Source organism: Solea solea, chromosome 19 (assembly GCF_958295425.1).
Source record: "Solea solea chromosome 19, fSolSol10.1, whole genome shotgun sequence".
Classification (NCBI taxonomy): domain Eukaryota; kingdom Metazoa; phylum Chordata; class Actinopteri; order Pleuronectiformes; family Soleidae; genus Solea; species Solea solea.
Genome location: NC_081152.1, coordinates 2,283,171 through 2,307,032, shown reverse-complemented (window position 1 = coordinate 2,307,032; position 23,862 = coordinate 2,283,171). Strand labels below are relative to the sequence as shown.

The following is a 23,862-nucleotide window of genomic DNA, read 5'->3' as shown; positions in this document are numbered from 1 at the left end:
GATGGCTGACGTGATAGTGGGTAGAAAAGTACTCATGAAAATAATAACTCGAGTAAGAGTTAAATAGTATGCAGTGAAAAGACTACTCAAGTACTCAAGAGTAAAAAAAAGTACTGAGTTTCTCCAGATTTATTTTTGAAATATTCAGAGCAACACAAATGGTACAAAATAGACACAGACGTAATATAAAACAGCAATGTTCAAATTAAAATATGTTAAATAATAATATTTATATAATATATTACAACAATAAATACCGTCTTTATAATAAAATAAATAACAATAATACATTAATTCTTTGGGAAATTAAATACATCACCCTTTAACTAAAAGTACAATAAATTAGTATTATTCAATTCAGATACATCGGTATGGTAAAAGTATTGGTTAAACGCTCAACTGATAGCTGAAACCTGGTGGCTGTCAAATTATCTCGTTAATTGTGAATAATTAATTACAGTCATATTTAGCATGTTTTTTAATTGCGTTCAAAAACGTCCCGACGGCACATTAATAAAGGTAAAGTGATATCCCGTCTCGAAGCAGCTCAAGTTTAGCCTACCACATCAATGCAAAGCAACCAGTCGCAAGGGCAGCCACAGCTAACGTTAGCAGCGAAGACGGAGGACAGAACGTCTGTGACCGTCAGGCTACTTTATTACTTTATAGACCTTTTCAGAGCTACGTCACAGACATGTGCGCGCGCAGAGAGGCTCCTGCACACGTCTTATCTTAACAAGCGCATACCAGAAACCGATGGACATATTTTTATCTTAAATATTATGTTAGTCAAACTAAAAACTGACTTATAATAATATGCAAATATAAGCTAGGCTGTCAGACTAACACACACATGTTCCACTCCCACAGTAAATTCAAACAGCCCATAAACAGAAGAAGGAGAAGATGACAACAGCAAAAAAAACATGGTGAAATCCAAACATGCTTTTTTTGGACTGAATTTATGTTCTATAAGTTTAAAGAATGACATATTATAAAGCTAAAGACAGTAGAAAGATGTGTACTGACACTCGACATGATAACAACTCACCACTGATTCCCCATAGTGAGCAGACGGGCTGTCGGAACAGTAAGGAGAATCATGCCTGAGGAGGTTCATAAGGTGCCGGTAATTCAAATATAAATGTATTGCTTTAAAAGTAATTAGTCAAATTTTTAAATCTCTTCTAAATTCGACAGAAAGCCAGTGAAACATTGCAAGGAGAACCCCACAGTGAGTGAGTGAGTGGACTGGGAAATGGATGTTGTAGAGTCTGTCATCTCAGTGATTAGTTTTTTCCCATCACAAAACATCACATGCACACAACAGCTATTGTGTGATGTCAGTCCGACAGTCCGTCTCCATGTCTGTTGATATTCTGGTCACTTTAAATCACACAAGTTTCAGTGAGATCCCAAATCCCTTAAATCTCCGTGAAAAGTGTGTGGTCCTGTGTCTTGACTGGATCCTCTAGTCTGTGTTTTCTCAGGATTAAAACAATGAAAATCGGTTTCAAAGATTGTGGTGTCTCACACATTTTTAAAATCAAGCCAGATTTACACTTAAACTGTGTTCTATGCTCTCAGTGGGACAGCAGGAAAAAACAGGTCAAATTCACATGAGAAGACCTAACAAGTCTACGATATTTTAACATTAGGTTCACCAAATATAGACAGCATTTTCCAACAGAAATCAGAACTTTTTTAAACCAGTCATTCTCCAGCACAAAATAAATATAAATACAATTATTATTATTTTTTCTTTTTTACATGTATTTCACTATTGATTGATTTATTTGTGTTGTAAGCTAATGCTATAATACAGAAGCTGGCAATGTAAGTTAACCCCATGTTTTTTAACAAAGAACATCTACACACGTGCATGTAAAAGCTTAAGTGAACACTGGCTGTTCTCTGCCAGACAGAAGTAGTCGAACTGACCCATCACACGTCTTGTAACTAAATCCTGCTTTAGACCAAACCCCAGACCCCCAGACCTCATTAGCATATGACACTGAAATATGTACAGTAAATGTGGAAAAAAATGATAAAATGATTATTTCATTGATTTTTGGATTTGTCATATTTCATCCATTTCTTTAGTTCTTGTTCCTTTTCCTTACCCTCTAATGTATGCGTTTGCTTTTGTTATTTGTAAAAACTTAATTTGGCACATTTACATTTTGGTGCGGGCCACACGGTGATGTAGTGGTTAGCACTCTCGCAGAAGACCCGTTGTCGAGCCCCGGTTGGAACAAGGGCCTTCCTGCATGGAGTTTGCATGTTTTGATTTGATTTTATTTGAAAGGGACCATGTGCAATTAAAAACATAAATGTCACCATTTGATGCATTACACCAGAGTTAGCCTTGGGCTAATTTACATCTGCAGTCCCTACCTAAAGATAAATACAACACAGGTAAAACATCAAATATCACTCAGCAGGTAATCATGTAGTCATGTAGAAGGACAAAATAAATACAGCACAGTTAAAACATTACGCAACAAGTAAGAACATACAGCAGTGTAGGAAGTGCCCCTCACAGGTGCACACACACACAGACACACATACATACACTCACACAAATAGCCACTGGCAAATTAGTGGGTGCATTGTTGTGAGAGTTTTAGGTGTTTTTTTATTTTAGCTTTAAACCCACCAAGCAGGTCACAGTTTTTTATATCATCTGGAATGGTGTTCCATTGTGTGACAGCTTTAACAGAATAGGCTGCCTGTCCAAATGCTGAGTAGCGAAAGGGTACAGTGCAGCTATGTACAGATGCTGTTCTTGTGGACCGTACAGAGCCACGGTAACAAACAAACCTTTGCAGACAGGTGGGAGCCAAGCCTTTTAGGATTTTGTAGACTGTGCATACGTTTGACAAAAATCTAAAATTTTCAAAAGATAGAAGATTGTGCCTGTGTAGTATGTCACAGTGATGGTACCTAAGTGTCTTTTTGTCAAATATTTTCAGTGCCTGTTTATACAGGGATTCTAAGGGCCTGATTGTTGTTTGACTAGCCTGCCCCCAACAAGTGATACAATAGGAGATGTGAGATAAAATAAGAGCATGCAGAAATATTTTTGCAGCCTCTGTGGATAGGGAGGATCTAATCTGCCTGAAGTTAGCCAGGTTGTATTTGATGGTTTTTGTCATCTTTTTGATATGTTTCTTGAAATTCAAATTTGGATCAAGTAGCACACCAAGATATTTGAACTCACTGACGGTCTCAATCTGTTCACCTCTGATGTAGATATTTACATCTGGGATGTTCAGCTTGGTGTTGGAGAAGAACATGCCTTTTGTTTTACTTACATTCAGGGTGAGACAGGATCGGTCGAGCCACTCTGCAACTCCAACGAGGGCGTTGGTTAGTTTAGTAGCAGCTTGCTGAGCTGATTTTGCATGTGTGTATAGGACGGTGTCATCAGCATAGAGTTGTACCTCTGCGTCATGACAATACAGTGGGAGGTCATTAATGTATAAACTGAATAGTAGTGGGCCTAACACAGATCCTTGAGGTACACCCAATGTGCACCTTAAGTAGCTGGAGTCTGCATCTTTAATTTTCACACACTGCCTTCTATCGGATAGGTAGGACGATATCCATGCAAGTGTGTTGGACGAAAGGTTGACGTTGGAGAGCTTAGACAAAAGGACCTTATGATTAACTGTGTCGAAGGCTTTACTTAAGTCTAAGAACACAGCTCCAACAACTCCACCTTTGTCCAGACCTAGTCTGATTTGCTCTGTTAGGTGGAGGATGGCTGTTTCTGTGGAATGGTGTTTTCTGAATCCAAATTGTGCTGAGTCAAGACCAGGGTTACAGCTATTTATGTGGTCTGTAAGTTGGTTTATGACTCTACAATTTTGGAAATTACTGGTAAGATGCTAATGGGTCTGTAGTTACTGACTATATTGCGATCACCAGATTTAAAGATAGGAGTTACAATGGCCTGTTTCCAGTGTGGAGGAAAGAAACTTTGAATAATGGAGAGGTTTGCCAAGTGAGTAATTGGAGGAATTAGTGTGGTTGAATGTTTTTTGATAAACACTGTGTCCTGATGAGAGACATCTTTGCTTTTTGAGTTTTTTAAAGAACAAATCACTTTCTTCACTTCCTCTTCAGTCACTGTGACTAGGTCAAAACCCTGTCCCGCAACATTTAGGTCAGTGAGTTGTTCACCAGTCTTAAAATTATTTCCTAGTCTCTGAACAGAGTCAATAAAAAAAGAATTAAAAATGGAGGCAATTTTGGCTTTGTCATCTATTGTCTGGCCCTGAACTGTGAGCTGGATATCTTCAGTGTGATGTTGAGCTCTCCCTAAGAGACTGTTGATGCTTTTCCAAATTTCGCTGCTGTTCCCTTTAGCATCATTCAAAAGTTTGAGAAAGAAGTGTGACTTGGCTAATCTAAGTTCGTTTATGACTTCTATGTTCTCTGCGTGGGTACTCTCCGGGTTCTCTGGCTTCCGGATTAGGTAAATTGGACACTCTAAATTGACCGTGAGAGTGAATGGTTGTTTGTCTCTATCTGTGTGTGGCCCCGCGATGGACTTTTGTTCTCTGTTTAAGTAATATCACTTAATCAAGCCTATTCTAAAATTTCACACTACAAAATAAGTCATTAAAGTATGTATGATTCTTATCGGATCGGTATCGGCCAATACTCAAGGCTGCAATATCGGTATCGTATCGGGAGTGAATAAGTTGTATCGGGATATCCCTAGGGTTCATTTAAACCAAAACATTAACGTTGATTTAAAATACATCTCCCAGCGTTTTGTTTTTTGTCCACAGTTTATTTCTGACAAGTGTTGGGAGAAATATTGTATTTGTGATGGTTTAAATCAGGGGTCACAAGTCCTGCTCGTGCATCTGCTGCTGCATCTTCTGAAGCATCTGCTGCATCCTCTTCAGCTGCATGAGACAATTATAGAGATTATTATAAGACAGGCCTCATCAGTTCACATCAGCATCATGGTTGTGACATTTATCTATGCACTCACTTCTTCATCTTTCATTTTGATGAGTTTCTCTGTCTCCACGCCTGGTGTGGATAGTGGTAGGATGGGGCTCTCCACTGGCTTATCTGCATTCATCTTACTATAACATAACAGATTGACACTATTGCATAATATTAAATCTATACCTTTTTGGAGATATGTTCATTCATTCATTTACTACTACTCAAGAGGGTCACAGGGAGCCCATCCCAGCTGACATAGGGCGAAAGGCAGGGTCACACCCTGGACAGGTCACCAGTCACACACCTGTCACATCCTGGACATGTCACCAGTAGGGTTGGGTATCGGTTGGGTTTTATTCCGATACCGACATGTCCCCAGCGCTATTTATGATCAACAATTTTGTCCCCACCACTTTTGTGGTGTGACCGGCCCCTCCGTGAGAAGGGGGCCGGGATCCCACCTCGGCCACCGTGCCGGCCCTCACTTTCGTGGGGTTTTGTGTGTGTGTGTGTGCCCTCTGACTCGGGCAAAAAGCATGTCCATGAAAATGTGTATCTTTTAACTCATATGAATTGGTGACTGGAAGCATGTCCTTGGCTCTGTGATAAGTCACTGCCTCTATTATGTCTTTGTAACGTTTAGATTTTTCATTATACGGCACTGTTGCAGAGCACCTCAACATGGCGGTCTGTGGTTCTCCACATGTAGCGGCAGATGATGTTGATGGCCGTGCTGTACAACGCGTGTAATCCAAAGGTTGTGAGCGGCAAAGATGGTACAATACTTTTGTTGATAATAAGTAATAAGCTCTTGGCGGGTACGGTCGTTTGGCGTAATTTGTAGGCAACATTGGCGTGACTGTGGTCGGACTTTAAGTAACCAGACTGGCGAGGTAGTGTGTCCTTTTTTTACTAACTCGCCTCTTCGGAACTTGGTTACGAGAGAGAAACTGAGTTTGTTCATGCAAACAACCTTGTGTTTTTGTTCCTAACGAAGTTGAGTGACTTTATGGAACGTTTTTGTTTATTGCTATCACTTGAGTGTCTATCATGATACATATCGTTATTGTATTGTATTGTATTATTGTATTATAGTATTGTGTGTTTCCCCCCTGGGGGTGGAATAAAGTCATTCAATTCAATTCAATTCAATTCAATTCAATTATTGCCCAGCCCTAGTACAACAGGTGGCATAACATTACCTTATTACAACCCTACAACCTATTTATGACAATACTGGCCAGTTATTAAATGATAAACTTTTATTACAATAAGAAACAGAAAAAAAAGGTATTGTGTTTACAGTAGTTATTATATTATAGGCTGCTACACTTGACTTTTTTACCATTTTGTTGAGAGTTCTCTGATTCCGCTTCCTCACTTCACTTCCTTTCCTCACTTTTAATACATAATACCAGTCATATGTCAGCTGAGATGGGCGACAGGCGCTATTATATTTTTATTCTGTGAAGTACTTTGAGCTGCACTGCCTTGTATGAAAAGAGCTATATAAATATAGAAATAAATACGTTTGAATGATTGATTGATACACAGACCTGGTCATGGTCTGGATGATCTGAGCTCTGTAGTTCTCATAGTGACAGTCATTGGTGATGTCCTTTAGGTCGTGCATGTGGGTTCTGATCAGCATAGTCCTCAGCTTCACAAAGTCGCAGTGGGATGGGTTTTCAACTGCACACAAGAAAAGATGTCACATTACTGAAAAGAACTTGTTTTGTCATGGCAACTGAAATGTTAGACCTGCTGCAGGGGGGGCGGGGCTCGATCCAGATTGAATCCAGTGGAGAGATTCTTACCCTCCACAATGCCCCACGGGTAGAGCCTCCCTCTCACCCTCTGGCCTCGGACTTCTACCACAGTGTTACTGCCGATCACTGCAAACGGCGAGCTCTCCTGCATAACACACCACACATACTGCGGTATCAGAGCATTTAAAGGAGCAGTGCCACCAAGTAAATGTCACCCATCAAAATGTTGGGATTGCTGCCTCCTGTACAACCGGTTTTGTTTTTTTGGAAGGGTGGCTGTATGGGATACTGGCTTCTGAGCATCAATCTGAGACAAGGACACTTGTTCATGATGAAAACATGGCTAATATCCTAAAAATGTGTTTGCAGTATTTCTGCATATCCTCTTTTGGAGCACACGCTCTTGGCCATATTCAAATGAAAAGTAATTTGATGCTGAAACAAAATCTTCCTGTTAAAATGTCAAGAAAGAAATATTAACATTGTAAATATGTAGTAGCCCCATCCTCGAGCTGCTATCTTATCATGGTGGAGGGGTTTGCATGTCGATCCTAGGAGCTCTGTTGTCAGGGGCTTTATGGGCACAGGTGAAGAGGCAACGTGGGTCCCCCTTCCCATGGGCTTACCACCCATAGATTCCCCGGGAAGAGCTGGACAACATGGCCAGGAGAGGGAAGCCTGGGCTTCTCTGCTCAAGCTGCTGCCCCCATGACCCAACCTCGGATAAAGGTAGAAGATGGATGGATGGATATGTAGTAGCGTAGAGTTTTAAAGCAGAGAATATAAACCAAATGCATAAACAGAGAAATATAGAGTACTGTGCAAAATGAGTCATTGGAAGTAGAGAGAAGGTCAAATTGTCTCTGGATTAACTTCCACAGAAAACTTTCTCTTTGGCTAAAAAGGCTTCAGACAAAAGGAGAGAGACCAAATCAGGGTTATCGATGGTCTGACATTTCTGTGATAGAGACACTCAATTATTGCATATTGGATCTTAAAAATTTAAATATTAATAATCAAGTTATAAACAACCTCAGGCAGAAGATATAGCTGTGAGTAAAAGGTTCCAAGTGAAGATGGGCCCAAAGAACTTAATGTTGTTTTAAAATCATTATGCTTAAGAGTGGCTCTTACCTTCAGCTCTTTATCTTGCCGCTTGAACTCTTCATCTTCATCAGAGTCACAGTCGGGAAACTGGTAGATCTTTATTCCATATTTATCAATTTCCTCTCTTAGCTGGAAGCACGCACACACACACACACACACACACACACACACACACACACACACACACACACACACACACACGCTCAGTGAGTGCTGGACTTAAGCAGGTCACCAGCCTACATGATAAAACTCAGTGGAAGAAATGTCTGAGTCATTCAGCAATAAAAGCTGAAAATGGGTCCATATCTAATTCTCACGTTCAAGACTCCATATAATTTATATTCCCAAACTATTCACACTCAAATACAGAGTTTCATGAAAAAGAAAGAGAATTTTTTTGGGGAATAGATGAAGCATTATTTTAAAGGATTAGTTCAAGGTTTTGGAAAATACAGTATACATACTCCTACTTCGTCAATACCATTCGTTGTGTTATCACCTGATTGTATGATTTGTTGCCAACAGAGCCAGTAAGAGCAGAGGAGGGGGGGCTATGCATTTATGTCAGACTGTAGCCAGCCACTGCTCCCAGGACCTGGAGTACATGACAGTTAAATGCAGGCCCATATACCTTCTGCATGAGTTTACTGTGGTCCTGGCCATAGCTGTGTACACACCACCAGTCCAGCACTTGGACTTTTGCATGACACCACCACAGTAGTCAACAGAGCATGTATCCTGAGTTGATTTACATCATAACAGAGGAGTTTAATCATACTGATTTGTGCCTCTCATCAGCTACAGGTCTGCTTCAAAAGTACCATCTGGGATACTTTTGAAGATCAGGACTTGGAGGACAACACAGCAGTTGTCCTGGGCTAAACACAGACAAGTGCACTGGGTCTTTCCCAACTAGAGCTCCAGAGTGTGAATCAGAGTGTGAATCAGAAAGGCCAAGGCAGCATACAGCGTGAAGATAGAGGACTCCCTCAGCAGTAACAACACAAGGCGGGTGTGGCATGGGGTTCAGCACATCACCAGTTGATGCAGGAACAATAATGGGGACTCTGAGGAGACGTCCAGTTTCTGGCCATCTACATTGAGGAGAGCTTGGCCTGGAGCACAAACACCACAGTACTCATCTTTACTTCCTGAGGGAAGGAAGAACCACCTCACAAAAAAGTGCTCCTGTAGGTCATCATCATCACCACCATAATTGACTGCCCTCTCCCGTGCACGGTTCTCACTACCTTAAATAGGACTCTACGTTCTTAAGACACATCGCACTCAGGACACCTTCTGTTTGAGCTGCTGCAGGGCATTTAAAACAAAGACACATAGGCAAAAAAGGAAAGGTGACACATAAGACATTTGCCTGTGTGGTTTTTACATACTGCTGTGTCCACTGTTAGCTGTTGTAACCCTTTTAGTTTGTTTAGAAGCTCTTATTTCTGTTTTTGCTCATTGCACTAAATGCAAATTTAGGTGCAGGAGTGAGCAGAATACAGTTTTTCTTACTCAGTAAAGGTTTACATTGTTAATATTTGTTTCCTCACACCTCGTCCGTTGGAATGTTGCATATTGCACCTTTAATGTTCAAATAGAGGTTGTTTACCTATTTTCACATCTTGAGAATATACCTCTAATATTTCATAGACTCATGGAGCCATAGAGCTCACCTGTTATAGGTAATATTACATATATCTTATTAATTATGTTATATATAATACTTTTCTCATTTCATTGATTTGAATATAATAGGATTTTATTCAAACTATTAGTCAATGTAACTGGGATGTTGGATGTTGGATGCATTTTTTCAAAGGGCAAACATAGACCACAGACCAACATAAGACCGAGACCAGAGGGTATCGAGACCAAGACGAGACAGAGACCACGTAAAAGTCTCAGTCTTGGTCTCGATACATACAACTCCATGTGTTGGATGTATACCAAAGCTGCTAGACGTCGCTTCTCTGTGGTCATTGCATTAAGTCACTGGCAGACTTAGTTGAGTTGACTCAGGCTAGCTCAGTGCAGCAACTCTTTTTAGTAGTTTTTACTACGTCTGGACAACAGAGAGGTGAGAATCATATGTTGTCCTACCTGCTCCTTAAGTTTCTTTATCTCAGTGGGAGTGAGGCAGTCTGCTTTTGAGATGAGAGGAACCACGTTCACCTTGTCCTGTAGGGCCTTCATGAACTCTACATCCACTGGACGAAGCCTGCGGGAGCCCATGAAGTTTACAGAACATTTCCATGTATGCACAGATATACAGGAAATACCACGTGTACATGTGAGAGTGCGCTAATTACCCGTGTCCAAACGGAGGGATGAAATAGAGGCAGCAGTGCACCCTGCTGTCCTGGATGTTCTTTCTGTTCAGTCCACTCTCGTCTCTGAAGTACTGTTCAAACTGCTGGTTGATATAGTCTGTGACGGACGTCCAGCTACCAAACACAAACATAAAACATCACATTATGACATCAGATCTAGTTATGAAAACAGGAGCAGTTATTCAGAATATGCTATTAGGAAATTATAGAAAAAAGTGAATTAAGGAACGACAGAATCAGCCATTATTCCTTGAGCTCATTTTATTACTAACTACAACCAGATCACCCCCTCCTTATATGATTTACTGTCTGGTATTCAAAAGCTGCTTCATATACCTGGGTTCTGTTTCAGGAATCAGATTTAATGAAAATCCTGAAAAGAGGAAAAACTCAGGGTTTTCTGTTTCAAAAAGGGAAGAAAATAAAACCAGAGTAAGAGTAACTCTAGCTTGTTTCAGAAAGAAAAGTAACCTGAGCTCAGAGTCAGGACACACTGAACCAGGTTTCCCACACTCAGGGTCCTCTGAGCGCCACCAAAACCTTCAACCAGTAAAGGATAAAAAAAACGTCAACATAAATAACAATTTAAGTGCAAATGCTGAAACGTTGACTGACACTGGGACTTACACATCTTTTTCAAAAAATAACACATAACTTAAACACCACGGCTTTGTTATATTCCTTGTAAGTATTTCTTAAAATCTATTATACATATTTTACAGCAATATAAAAATGAATTACCAAAGTGAAACCACTAACTGTCTTTTTCCCCCTGTATGTTTTCATGTTATTGTCCCTGAGCTGGACTATAAACAGTGTTTGCACTACTTCTTACTTCACCCCACAGAGTGGGTGTGAAGTATTGTTTTTAGTGACTGTGTGTCTGTCTGTTTGTGTTTCCACACTTGCCAAAATGACCAGCAGAGGCCGATAGAGGCTTGTTGCGTGAATGGGGTGAAGTCTTCCATCACGATTGCCTTGTTTTGATTTTTGAAAACCTGTATTTTTTGTACATTGTAAAACATAAATAAGGAAGAACTAAAGAAAGAACTGCACTCTTCAGAAACTGGTTAGAAACTAATTTCATATAAAATCTCATACTTGTGATTATAGCTGCATGTCAGCATAGAGAGTAAACACCTACCACTCAGTGTTGTTGACCGCGTCTCCAAATCCCACCGTGTCCACAACGGTCAGTTTCAGCTTTACACCCTTCTCCTCGATGTCCACGGTGAGCTTTGTGATCTCAACTGTCTGACTGATCCGTTCTGAAACAGCAAAGACATTTAACAATCGACAGTCTACTCTGAAGACAGAAGAAGAAGAAGACTTTGACTTTAATTAGGAAAGTTTTTCAACAACACATCATGAATAATAGTGATTCATCAATTCACTTACTCACACACACAACTAGACATTGAGCTGCATTGATGCATCCCCCACTACTGAACACAGAACCTGCCTGATGCCCCACACTTCCTCAAAAGCTCCCAGGTTACAGGTCAGTCTGTAGAACGAGTGCTCTATCCTGAGTCTGGCTGAGACCAGGGCCTTCAGACTGAGCACCGGCTCTGTCCAGCCATCACCTGACGCCTGCTTCTTGCAGCTTTTCCAGATTGCAAGCTTAGCAGATGCCAACAAGAAATTAATGAGAACCCTTGTCTGTCTTTTTTTTAACAGTGAACGGTCAACAGTTAACCTCTCCCAGAGCTTCTACCTACCTGTGCAAAATCTTAAACAAGTCTGCCAAATGAGGACATGAAACCACCAAGTGCTCTAGAGTCACTGTCGGCCCACAAAAGGGAACATCCCTCCCCAGTGCTGAGATCCATGCGAGCTCTGTATCCGTTAGTAGCTATAGCTCCATGTATGATCCTCCACTGTAGGTCAGCCATCCATTTTTCAACATGAGGATTATACACCACTGAGTGTGGTGTTGTGACTGAAAACCAGCTGGCCCTCCAACTCCTTATTCCAGTCTGCCTCGATGCTCACATCACTGTGCGTTTCTTGTAAAAATAACACATCGATTTTTTTTTCAACCTTGCTGTTTCAAACGCCAGTTCCCTTTTTTGTGTCTCTGGCTCCATTTAACGTCCCACAACACACAAAAACAAACGAAAACTACAAACCCAAACAACTAATATAACTATACAATCAGTATGCCAAAGAATAAAGACGGAGAGAACTGTCAGTCACGCTTTTCCACTCTCACTCCTCACAGAAAAAGAAAAAGAAAAAGAAGAAGGCAGCAATGGAGACGTCGGATTGGTTAGTGACTCACCTTCAGCATTGAGCAGTTTTCGGTCTTTGTGCAGATTGGTGAGGAACAGGCTGTTTACCAGGGTGGATTTACCAAGACCGGACTCACCTGTAACACAAACAGGTGTCCACACGTTTTAGACCCACTCGTAGGGGGACGGGACCTTATTCCAAGAATGTAAACAGTTACGCTAACATGACCAAGTCACTGGTGGGCACGTAATAAAGAAAAGAATGAAGATATTTCTCAATTCAGGGGAACTGAGGTTGGGAAGCACAATTTTTCCAAAAATACTGCACCTATTCTAGTAATACAAAGCTAAATGCATATCAGTGAAGTATTCCTTTAAGTAGGTGGCTAATGGTGCATTCCATGTGTAGTTGGAATTTACAACAAACTCGTGTTTGACCTTGAAGTTTGTGGGTTTGATTCCCAGCTCTGATAGTTTACATGTCAGTGTGTCCCGCTCATAGATGTGCTGTATGAATGTGTAAATGGCAAAAAACTGTAACGTAACGCAGCTTTGAGTGGTCATCAAGACTAGAAAGGGCTCTGTAAAGCACTTTTAATTCAGGCGCTGACACGATGCTGACTCCACTCTCACCTGCCACCATGAGGGTGAAGTCAAATCCTTTTTTCACAGACTTCTTGTGCACCTGGTTGGGCAGTGTCGCAAAACCAACATACTCCTTTTCCTGGAAACAGAAACAGAAACACAGTGTCAGTGTCATCTGGCCCTCTGCGTTAGTAGGACATTCCCACGATTCACTCCATGTTTTATTGAAGTGGTAAAGAGAGTGTGACGGAGGGTGAGAACATGGGAGATTCATGATGCAGTGTGACAAACAGCCACTGGCACTGGAGGAGGGGGAGGGGGAGACAGAGCATTTGATTACATGGAGAGAGGAGGAAGACAAACACTGTTTAGCTCTCCAGAATAAAGTCTTAATATTATCTGAATAAAGTCTTAATATGCCCTGCGATGGACTGGCGAGCTGTCCAGGGTGTACCCCGCCTATCGCCCCATGTTTTGCCTCTTAAATTTCTGGGTATTTTGCATCTCATTGTGGATTTTGTGAATATCTTTGTGGTTGGTTTTATTCTTTTTGTCTTGTCCAACCTCCACCAGTAAGGTGAATTTATTTAAATGATCTGTCCATTAAAGGAGGTCACATGTTCTCCCCGTGTGTGCGTGGGTTTGCAGGATCGCACAGAGTTTATGCTCCAGCTTTTTTACATCACGCCTATACAGAAAACCACACCTCAGAACCGTAAAGGAGGGTGGAAAGAAGGATGGCTTGGAACACCATGATTTTGGTATGGAGATTGAGGTCATGGTTTAGGAAGACACGTTTGGAGAGCCTCCCAAATGCTGCATGTGCGGCACAAATCCTGTTGTCAATGTCTTTCTGCACAGTGCAATCGCTGGACAAGTAGCTTCCCAGGTAGGGGAAACCTTCCACGTTCTCAAAGACTTTACAACAAAGTCGTACGTTGCTGGTGACTTGGGTTTCGTCTGCAACATCTTAAAAAATGTAAAATCAGAACTGGGAAATGGGAGTGCCGACAAATACACCATGTATTTAAGAAGGTCAGAAAAAACCAGACTAGCCACTGTTAGCAATATCAGTTGATAACAACACTCTACATGGTAAAAAAACAAAAAAACAGCGTAGCAACATGTCTATGATTAAGAATTACACAGTACAATGTGTACAACTGAGTTATTGTTAAAAAAATATGACAGAAGTGCAATTAATGGTAAAAGTGCCAGTGTTTGTATGGTGTATGAAATTCCAAGTTCCGACTACAAACGTGTGTCAGTGAACAACGGTCACCTTTGCTTCATCTGCATCATAGATGTCTGCATTTGTCCCTTCAGGCTTCTGTAGAAAACACTAAGAAACCAAATCTCCTCCTTTAATCAAGTCCCTTGCGCTTTCTAAGCACATAAAACAAATCTTACTTTAAGGCTACAGAAATTAAAAATGTGTTATTTAAAACTTACACTTATCATAGCTGCATGTTTGGCTGAAGTTAAACATGAGTGAACAAACAGCGCCGGGAAGTAAGCATAAGTTAATAAATAAGACCTGTTTTTCTTGAACAAGTATTTGTATTTTGTTAATATTATCATTAACATCTAATATACTATTAACAAGAGTGAGCTGATACAACAGGCCTTCGATGCTTTTACAAACACATTTTTTGAGGATTGCAAAATAACGCCAATTATCGTTATCTGCAAAATCCCAAAAAATATCAGGATATTGATTTTCATCAATATCGCACACCCCTACTTATACAAACATAAATATGGGTCCCAAATGTTACACACTGTATCTTTTAATGAAGGGAACAGAATACAGAGCCTTGAAGAAGGCAGATGGTACATGACGATGTCACACAGACCGTCCAAAAACACACAACTCCTATCATGCATTAGAGTTTTACACCATGCCATATCTACTGTAGAGTGCATTATCTTGAATTCTTAGGATGAAAGACGTGGCTGTATGCAGTGTGTGTGTGTGTGTGTGTGTGTGTGTGCGTGCGTGTCACACCTACACAAACACACGTACAGTGTTGTGTAGAAACACAGATCCAGACTGCTGGATCTCACAGCTCTGACTCAGCTTCAGCTCTGCCGTCCAACAACACATGAAAAACAGCAAACTGTGAAAGCAGCACCATGGTGACATAAATATATGATATGTGGGATTATGCAGCGTATCTGAAAATAAAGAGGAGGATGTGTGGAGGTCTTAAAAATCTATTCTGTTGCAAAGATACATTGTTCTGTTGAGTTTTTGGTAAATGTATCATGTGTGCACAGAACAAAGGGTACATCTGAAATAATCAGAGATGTACAGTAACGAAGTAGAACTACTTCACTAAATGCTGTATCTGTACTGTACTGGAGTATTTTTTTCCCCTTGTACTTCACACACACTTTACTCTGGAAATAATACACACATGCTTAAGTCTATGACATATTAATAAACTGTTTGTTGGAACTAAAGTGTGTAAACTGCTCACTCTCCAACACCAAAGTCAATAAAGAGGGATAAGAGCCAGAAAAGATCTACTACTACTACTAGTCTACTACTAACCATAACTACTACTACTAACTCTAACCTAATTATTGTATGTCTTCACCTTCAAATGTAACACTGTACATTATGCAAATTTAATTTAATAAATTTAATAATAGTCCCCATAAGGAAGAAAAGTTCACATAATGTGATTGTTAATAGATTTAGGTCCCCACAACATCAGTAACACCAACACACACACACACACACACAAACACAGAGTGCTGCTGTGTAATCTCTCACCTCTCCATCATCTGGAGACAGATTCCAGGAGACAAGGGTCAGGCAGGAGGACAGAGCAGGAGACATCCAGAAGATAAAACACAATCATTCATCAATGATTAATCAATGAAGCGGTAACTGTTACTGATGATGCTCACCTGCACGGGGCTGCGCGCGACTCCTGTACCTGCTGTTAGCCGTCATCTTCACTGAGAGAGCGAGTGAGATGTCCACGCAACAACACACACTCTTACGTGCAGCTGAAGGATGCGCGTCCACCCACAGAGTTGAATCCAAATCACGCACACACACATTTCACTGCATCCATCATTGCACACGACGCACGCCGAGTTGTCATGCGCGCGCACTGTAATCCTCCTGTTGGTGAGCAAAACAAGTGTCTGCAGTACATGCGATTCACCAGAGGGTGGCAGTGTTACTCTGTCGGTCTGTCTGTGCAACAACGTCATAGTCTTGTACTACTACCGCTACTAATAGTAACATTTAATATAATAATATAATAAACATTATTCCGAATTTTAGTCCTATTTAATTATTTTAATTTTATCTTCATTAAATTCTCTATTTATTTGAATAAATTGTTTTTTTTCAACTTCAAATCATTTTGAGCACCAATGACAGAAACTATGAGATTGTGTTACAATAGAACAAGACTATAAAAAACATATCTGATGAAACATGACAAAAAAATAAGAATAAAATATAAATGTGTATATATGGTAATTTGTAAATGTTATTAGGTAAATAAGTCAACTGATGTTTATTCATTATTATTATTATTATTATTATTATTATTATTAATAATAATAATAATAATAATAATGACGAATATTAGTGTTATAATAAATGAATTATAATATTATAAATGAATAATAATAATGAAATAAAATTATTATTATTAGTATACAAAGTAAACTTCACACTTAAAGAATCAAGACAACTGATTGATTTTAATTCTTAAGCCTTTACAGATCGTGTGTAAGAAGTAGGGCCATCTAGTGGTGAGATTACAGATTGTAAAAAGAAAAGCACTTCTCCCTTTCCCATGCTCTTCAGGGTTCTATGGTGGCCTTCACAGACCAGAAAGGACAAACTGTAGTATTGGTTGTTGTGCACATGTATAGTGCTGAGGCAACATGGTGGCACAAAATGGCTGTCTCCATTAACAGTTGAGCAGCTGAGAAGAGAGGGAGACAACAGTCAATGAACGTCACAAATAACCTGTTTACTGCACTAATTAAGATGGGAGATGTTTATTGTTTATTTATAAAACTCTGTGACAATGTGACTGTGTCCCAACAACATAAGTAATACCTCAAACACACAAAGAGTCTACACCACTAGAGGCACAGGTGTCACAGTGAGAAACGCTCCAGTGGATCTGATCACAGTTAGTGATCGAGGTTTGGTGAGAATTGCTCTGACACCTACCTGAGGAGGAGGAGGAGGAGGAGACAACAGCAGGGAAACAATGAGAAGAGCGTGGGAGTGGAGGTAGGAACAGGCTGCCATAACGGACTGTTTCCTGTGCTGCTGCAGGCCTGCTAAGGTGGGGACAATGGGTGAACTCCCCTGCCACCATCATGGGCCCCAGGGTCACTGTGACCTCTGCAATCACAGTGACCCTGGGCCGTACATGTGACGACTGTCAGTCAGTCAGTCAGTCATCATCTACCGCTTTATCCTCCAACAGAGGGTCGCGGGGGGTGCTGTGCCAATCTTAGCTACATCGGGCGATAGGCGGGGTACACCCTGGACAGTTCGCCAGTCCATCGCAGGGCCACACACAGATAGAGACAAACAACCATTCACTCTCACACTCACTCCTATGGTCAATTTGGAGTGTCCAATTTACCTATCCCCACATTGCATGTTTTTGGACTGTGGGAGGAAGCCGGAGAACCCGGAGAAAACCCACGCACACACGGGGAGAACATGCAAACTCCATGCAGAAAGGCCCTTGTTCCAACCGGGGTTTGAACCCGGGTCTTCTCGCTGCAAGGCGAGAGTGCTAACCACTACACCACCGTGTGGCCCCATGTGACGACTGGTTTTATTTATTTATTTATTTAGTTAGTTGTGCATTTAAACTTGGTCTGATTGGTGGGGTTATGGTTAGGGTTAGTACGTTGGTGCGTGTTTTGATTCACTGGCTGGTTTTCGCACAAATACTTGGAAAGTAGACAGTTTTATCAACATCTGACGCACAAAAGTGAAGCAACAGACCCACAATGCAGTTGGGTAACACTTTGAGAGCGCTCTATTCAAAGTGGCGTGGTGTAGAGAACGTTGTACGTATGTAATCACTATTAATGTGTGGTTACGCCACACATAATAGTGGGCCACACACACGCCCTGCAGGACGTCACACTGGGGGCGTGGTTAAATCGTCAATTCCACCTTTGCTTTCGAAGGTCGCGATTGTGACGTCGCTTCGAATGATATTTGATTGACGATGGCGACACCCCGGGTAAGTGCACAATGAGGATATACCCCAAAATAAAATGTCTGGTCTTTCGTGGACACAACGGTCATGAATGTGAGAAACCTGCGTGTGTGTGTGTGGTCCGTCCATGTGAGAACACCTGTGTGTAATAATATCACACACACACATGCACACACGTAGCTCAGGGTCACACAGTGACTTCAGCTCGGAAACAGGCTTACGCAGGAAGACCCGGAGCTTGGCGACGCACAATGGCCCATCACATGTGCTCGGTGTTGATTCCTTGCAGGCCGTCGAGCACACCACCTCACAGGAGGAAGTGCTCATTGTTCTGGGGCAGCCCTCTCTCTCACTGTCAGTGGCAGAGGAACAATGGGAGCAGAGGTGGGCAGGGGTGAGACGGAAGCCAGAGGAAAAGCTTGTTTTTACTGCTCAAAAAAAACACAAAACTTTGTGAAAGACACAGCAGCAACAAGAAACAAAAATAAAAAAGAATTATGGCTCCATGATTTAAGCTACGCTGCCTCCCTGGTTTCTCTGAAGGATGTATGTGTGAGTGGCAGGAATAAACAAAAACGAGCTTTAATCATCTCCAAGTGGCTAAACTACAGTAACTTCATGGTTACATATGACTGAATAAAGAGAGTGAAGACACCGTAGATGAGAGAGAGACACACAGAGACAGGCAAAGTGTTATCCCTCTGAATGTGCTCCACAGAGACAGGAAACTGTGGCTGTTACAAACAGGAAATGATCCGATGACAGAGATAAGGCGGAAAAATTAACTCCGGAAATCAAAACAAGTCCGTTCCGATGCAGCTGAGGGACAGCTGAGGAGGATGTGGGTCAGGTTTAGATAGTCCACTGAAAATGTTTAATGAAGACATAAAAAGTCGAGTATTTAATGTACTTTGTATGTATTATTACATTATATGGGTTTAGTTTATTATTGTATTAAAAGGTCCAGTGTGTCAAATTTCGGTTGAGTGTCTTGCTCAGGGGCACAACCGGTAAGGTTTAGGTTGCATCGCCACTGCAAAAAAGTAATACCTACGTCCTCACTGCACCGCTGCGCGAAACTGCGGTGACTTCGTTTTATACGCATCACACACACACACAAATGAGTGACTAGCGACTTAACACCAGACTCCTGGTAGTTGTTGGAGATTAACCCACGTTTTTAGGGTTGTTAAGTAATTTTAAGTGATTTACAGTTCGGCTTTATTTGTGTATGGGACGTCTCTTCCTGTGACAGCAGTCTGACCAATCATCACATAGTACCTACTCAGCACTCTTTTGGAACCTCGCTGGAGCAGGTAGTAAAAATAGTACCTGGTACTATGCTAGTGGAAACGCTACTTAAACCGTGACGTGCCGAGCCGGTGGAAATACGCCATAAAAGGAGTGGGGATTGAACCCATGGCCTTCCGGTTGAAAGTGGACCTGCTCTGCCACTGAACCCTCGTGGATTATTACATTTCCTGTTCCCTCTCCAGCTGTGGCTTTGAACCACAGTGACAGGTGTCATGCCAATGAAACAAACATAACGCAGTGTGATGCTACACAAGCTAAGCTTGTGAGTGGTTAATAAACAGTGCTTCGACTACCGACCTAATTGTGGGACGTTAGTGACCAACGAATTGAACAATTAGTCGTTAAAAAAGTCATAAAGAAGCAGAAGTAGCCTTGTGATCAAAGTGTGGAGCTGGACTTACACAGGAAGACCGAATGAGTGCGTCATGTCCGCTGTTTGTTAGAGCAGGTGGAACGAGTCACCAGAGGAAGAGGAGTCAGAGTTAAAGCCCTGCAGCAACAAGACATTCACGTCACAGGCTGATAACGCTTTCCCCACTCTGAGTCAACTAATGAATCTCAATTAGCGCCGTTATGATACATGGTGGTGTCATTTACATTCATTAGTGCCTGCAGCTGCAAGGCAAAGTTATTCCATAGATTTATACCTTTAACTGTGACACAGCGTTCCCTAAATGTGGTTTTTGAACATATCTGTTCCTTTAAGTTATAAAAGACTTTAATTTCAATTTATTTCATTTCTGTAAAGGTAATATCTTCTTATCAGCCTTGAACATGATTTTCAGAACAGTGTAATAAACCAGATCATACAATTATAATCACTTTAACGTCATGAATAATGGATTTAATTAAAATACATTAAGCTAACATTATGCACCAGGTAGTGATATTGAACAGACATTACATAACAAAATGCCAAGGCATCAGTCTTGATCAAGTGCCACACAGTCATGGCAGGTGATATTTCAAAGTGGATAATAAAAGCAGTTGATGTGGAAAAGGAGGAGGAGAGAGTTCCTGGTGGCTTGCAGAAACAATGGAGTGCAATGGAAGTGATAAGAGACAGGATATCCTAACACTGCTGCACCTCAGGACCACACCCCCCGCCCCCCCACTGACCACACGTCACCCACTGACCACACGTCACCTGGCAGCAGCTGTCCATCAGTCAGCGTCACAGACATCAGCAGCAGGAAGACACCACAAACAAAGGCAACTGCGGAGACAAAGGACGAGAAAACAGCCCCAGTCCAGTCATTAGGACGGTTGATCAAAGCATACAGACGTGTTTTCTCCTCAAAAGTTCAGAATTTATGAATATGGGATACTACTCAGTCAGATTATGTTGAGCTGGTTTCAGAAACAGGGTTTACATGACACCAGGATTTGGCCCTAATCTGAACTAGTTAAACCAGGGTTTGTAAATCTGAGTAAGGCAGTAAGGAGAGTTATTGCTAAATGAGAATGCTTGCCTTAAGCCTGGTTAATTAAAAAAAACAATCTGGTGTAAGTATTTTCTTTTATTTCAGTTTCTCCTTCTCTAGCAGTCGCCACAGTCGATCACCTACTTGACTCAGCGATCCATGTTTTTGGTTTGGCAGAGATTTTTTAACATTGCTCAAAGTAATCACAGCCCTTGTGACCTGTCAGGATTTAAAATGGAAACCCGCCCCAGCTACAAGCTGGTGGTTTAAAAAACATTCCCATGCTGCACACAGAAGAGATTTGTTTTGTGTCTGAAAACAAAAAGTTTCAAAGAGGAATTCCTCTGCTCAAAAACCCATCATTTAGTAGTTTGATAGATTTGTGTGGCACTTGTGTGCTACTGCTGTATACACACACAAATGCTCCTCAGTCATGTCTGATAGTATTGATTGACAAAGCCTGTTTTCAGATGAAAGACGCAACATAAAAAACAATGTTCCTTTAATTCTGTTCACAAACAACATGGGATGAATAATAACAACAAAAGTTATGCACTGCAGATTTAAGTTATGTTCACTTTTTTTAATCTGTGTTTATTGTTTGATTCTCACAGTTAGCTGGAAGTAAACACTGAGCTTTGGAAATTGGAGGAAACATCTGGCTGCTGCACACACACACACTTCATTCTGCTGGCAGTGGCCACAGCCCTCACTGTAATTAAGACTGTGCATTTGTGTTATTGAGCCAACAGGAAAACACCGTTTATGCTCCACTCACCTTCTACGTGACATAATTATGCTCCTTCACGCGCACATGGCTGCGTGCTTGTGATATAACGAGCTTTCCAGCTCGGAGCTGATTGTGTTTTGTGGCAGGAATGTTGTTTGTCAGCATGTTGACGTCCATGCTGCAGCAACACCTGCTACCTGTCATTTTATCACTTATTATCAATGCAGCAGCAAACTACACTGTCAGAAATAGGGGTACATTATAGGGGTGGGAACCACAGGTTAGCTCAGGATACAATGCGATACATGGTCCACAATACCAATAATATCGCACTATGTCCGCCTTCTATGCCTTTAAGTCAGCACTGACATTTCCACATACAGATAACATGTTAAATTAAGATGGCGCCTCATTATCTAAAGTATGAAACTTAAGTCACAAGTGTGAGGTTATTTTCCTACTATCTCTGTCTACAATCTCTCTGATTTAAATGAGTTTTGTTGCTGCACCGCGCTGGGGTTAGAGGTTCTGAGTCCAGTGGGGGGGCACAAATAAGAAAACCCACTGTCTTTGTTATCATCATATCAACGATTCTCCAGAGTTACTGGGTTTGTCTACATATTCCCCTTTATTAAAATTAAACACCCCTGCATATCATATATTTCAGTGTTTTTTTCAAAGTGTAGTTTGTCTGACAGGAGAATAGTGACTCCTCTCCTACGTCCAGATTTATAGTGTAGCGCCCCAGTGCCCCTACAATAGGCATGAAACGTTAAATACACTTATATTCTACTTGGGGTGCTCCCTGAGCTCTCTTAAAAATGATCAATTGTGATTAACCTATATGGTTTGGTTAGGATTTGTGTTATGTGAATGAACTCTTTTACCCTAACAACCCTTACTGTACCCTGATCACCACTATGGTAAGTAGAATGAAATCACAGAATCTTTCCTTTTTATAAAATAAAAATTTTACTGTAAAGTGAATGAAATATATACGTTACCAATTGTACTTTTACAGTCCAATGCAGTGGCTGAATTGACGTCTATAGCAGTCAATGGCAGCCAATGAGAGGAAAAAACTAATACTACTAACTAACTAACTAACTAACTAACTAACATTTCAGCTATTGATTGAACAACTCAAATGTCATATGCCAGCATTTACTAATAATGAACTCGTTGCAGGCCTGTTCGTCGCTTGGGTGCGTGGGAACCAAAAACTGAGCGGCCACTTCGCTCGTGAGCAAAATAAAATGGTGCACCGTTTACCTGCTGAGTTGGAGGACCGGAAGGAGGAGATGAACGCGAACGAAGCTCCGTCTGTGAACGCCTGCGTGGAGTCACACACACACACACACACACACCTGGGCTCGTACAGATGTTAATCATCTTCTCTGTCCAAACGAACGGCAAAACTCGCGTCTGTTCCAGCGTCTCGGCGCAGTCCGTGTGCGTGAAGTACAATGAAACGCCGCCGCGCCCGTGAACTCTGTGCTAACGTAGCCGGAAAGGCTACTCACGCTGGTGAAGAGTCTCTTTACAGTCCAAACAACACAGCACCGATAATGTCGTTATCTGTCCGACAACTTTAATCAGCTCAAGTCTTGTTTTATAACCTGGACAAAGATAATAAGATAATAAGATAATAACCATGTGATGGAATAAAGATCAAGCTCGGACTAGCCGTCCGCGCTATCCTTCTTCTTCTTCTACGTTCTCGCTCTCTCCCGCGCGTGCGTCTTCGGTTCCGGTTCAGAGGTCACGTTTTTAAAACAGTTCGCAAAAAATCAATATATTGAAATAAAAATAATTCAGGCCATCGAAAAATAAATGACATATTGGCATTATGCATTCAAATATTTTTAACATTTCTTTATTTAAAAAATTACATTTTTTTAAACAAACAAAATTAAAAGAAACATATAGCACATGGCTACAGTAGGATGAGGAAAAAACACTTGTGAATCCCATTCTTTTTCACTTTTCTATTCCTACGTATAATTTTTGTGCTTGTTATTTATTCATTTCAATTAAAATGTTGCTACATTTAAGGGGGTTCAGCAGACCATTTATGTTAAAGGAAATTGTTTTTATTTTGGCACTAGTGATTCTTCCATTGTCTGAGTGTCATTGAAATAACAGATCTCAGTATATATAAAAT

The 23,862-nt window shown here is 41.1% G+C and overlaps 1 protein-coding gene across 1 annotated transcript; it reads right to left on the bottom strand.

Annotated features, from left to right (window-relative positions):
- Positions 1-711: 711 nt before the first annotated feature.
- On the bottom strand, positions 712-16,498 carry septin5b (septin 5b). Its single transcript, XM_058616817.1, has 11 exons — positions 15,785-16,498; positions 13,051-13,141; positions 12,468-12,554; positions 11,328-11,451; positions 10,163-10,297; positions 9,954-10,071; positions 7,875-7,976; positions 6,789-6,885; positions 6,528-6,663; positions 5,012-5,108; positions 712-4,922 (listed from the first exon to the last, which is right to left on the bottom strand). The coding sequence occupies exons 1-11, from the start codon at positions 15,848-15,850 to the stop codon at positions 4,860-4,862; spliced, it is 1,116 nt and encodes a 371-aa protein (XP_058472800.1). The 5' UTR covers positions 15,851-16,498; the 3' UTR covers positions 712-4,859.
- Between the last annotated feature and the right edge of the window lie 7,364 nt (positions 16,499-23,862).

Coding starts and splice junctions, on each gene's coding strand:
- septin5b (XM_058616817.1), bottom strand. CDS start 15,850: ATGTCTCCTGCTCTGTCCTCCTGCCTGACCCTTGTCTCCTGGAATCTG. Junction 7,977..9,953: donor TAAAGAAACTTAAGGAGCAG/GTAGGACAACAT, acceptor GCGTGCTTCCAG/CTAAGAGAGGAAATTGATAA. Junction 6,886..7,874: donor GGCAAGATAAAGAGCTGAAG/GTAAGAGCCACT, acceptor TGTGTTATGCAG/GAGAGCTCGCCGTTTGCAGT.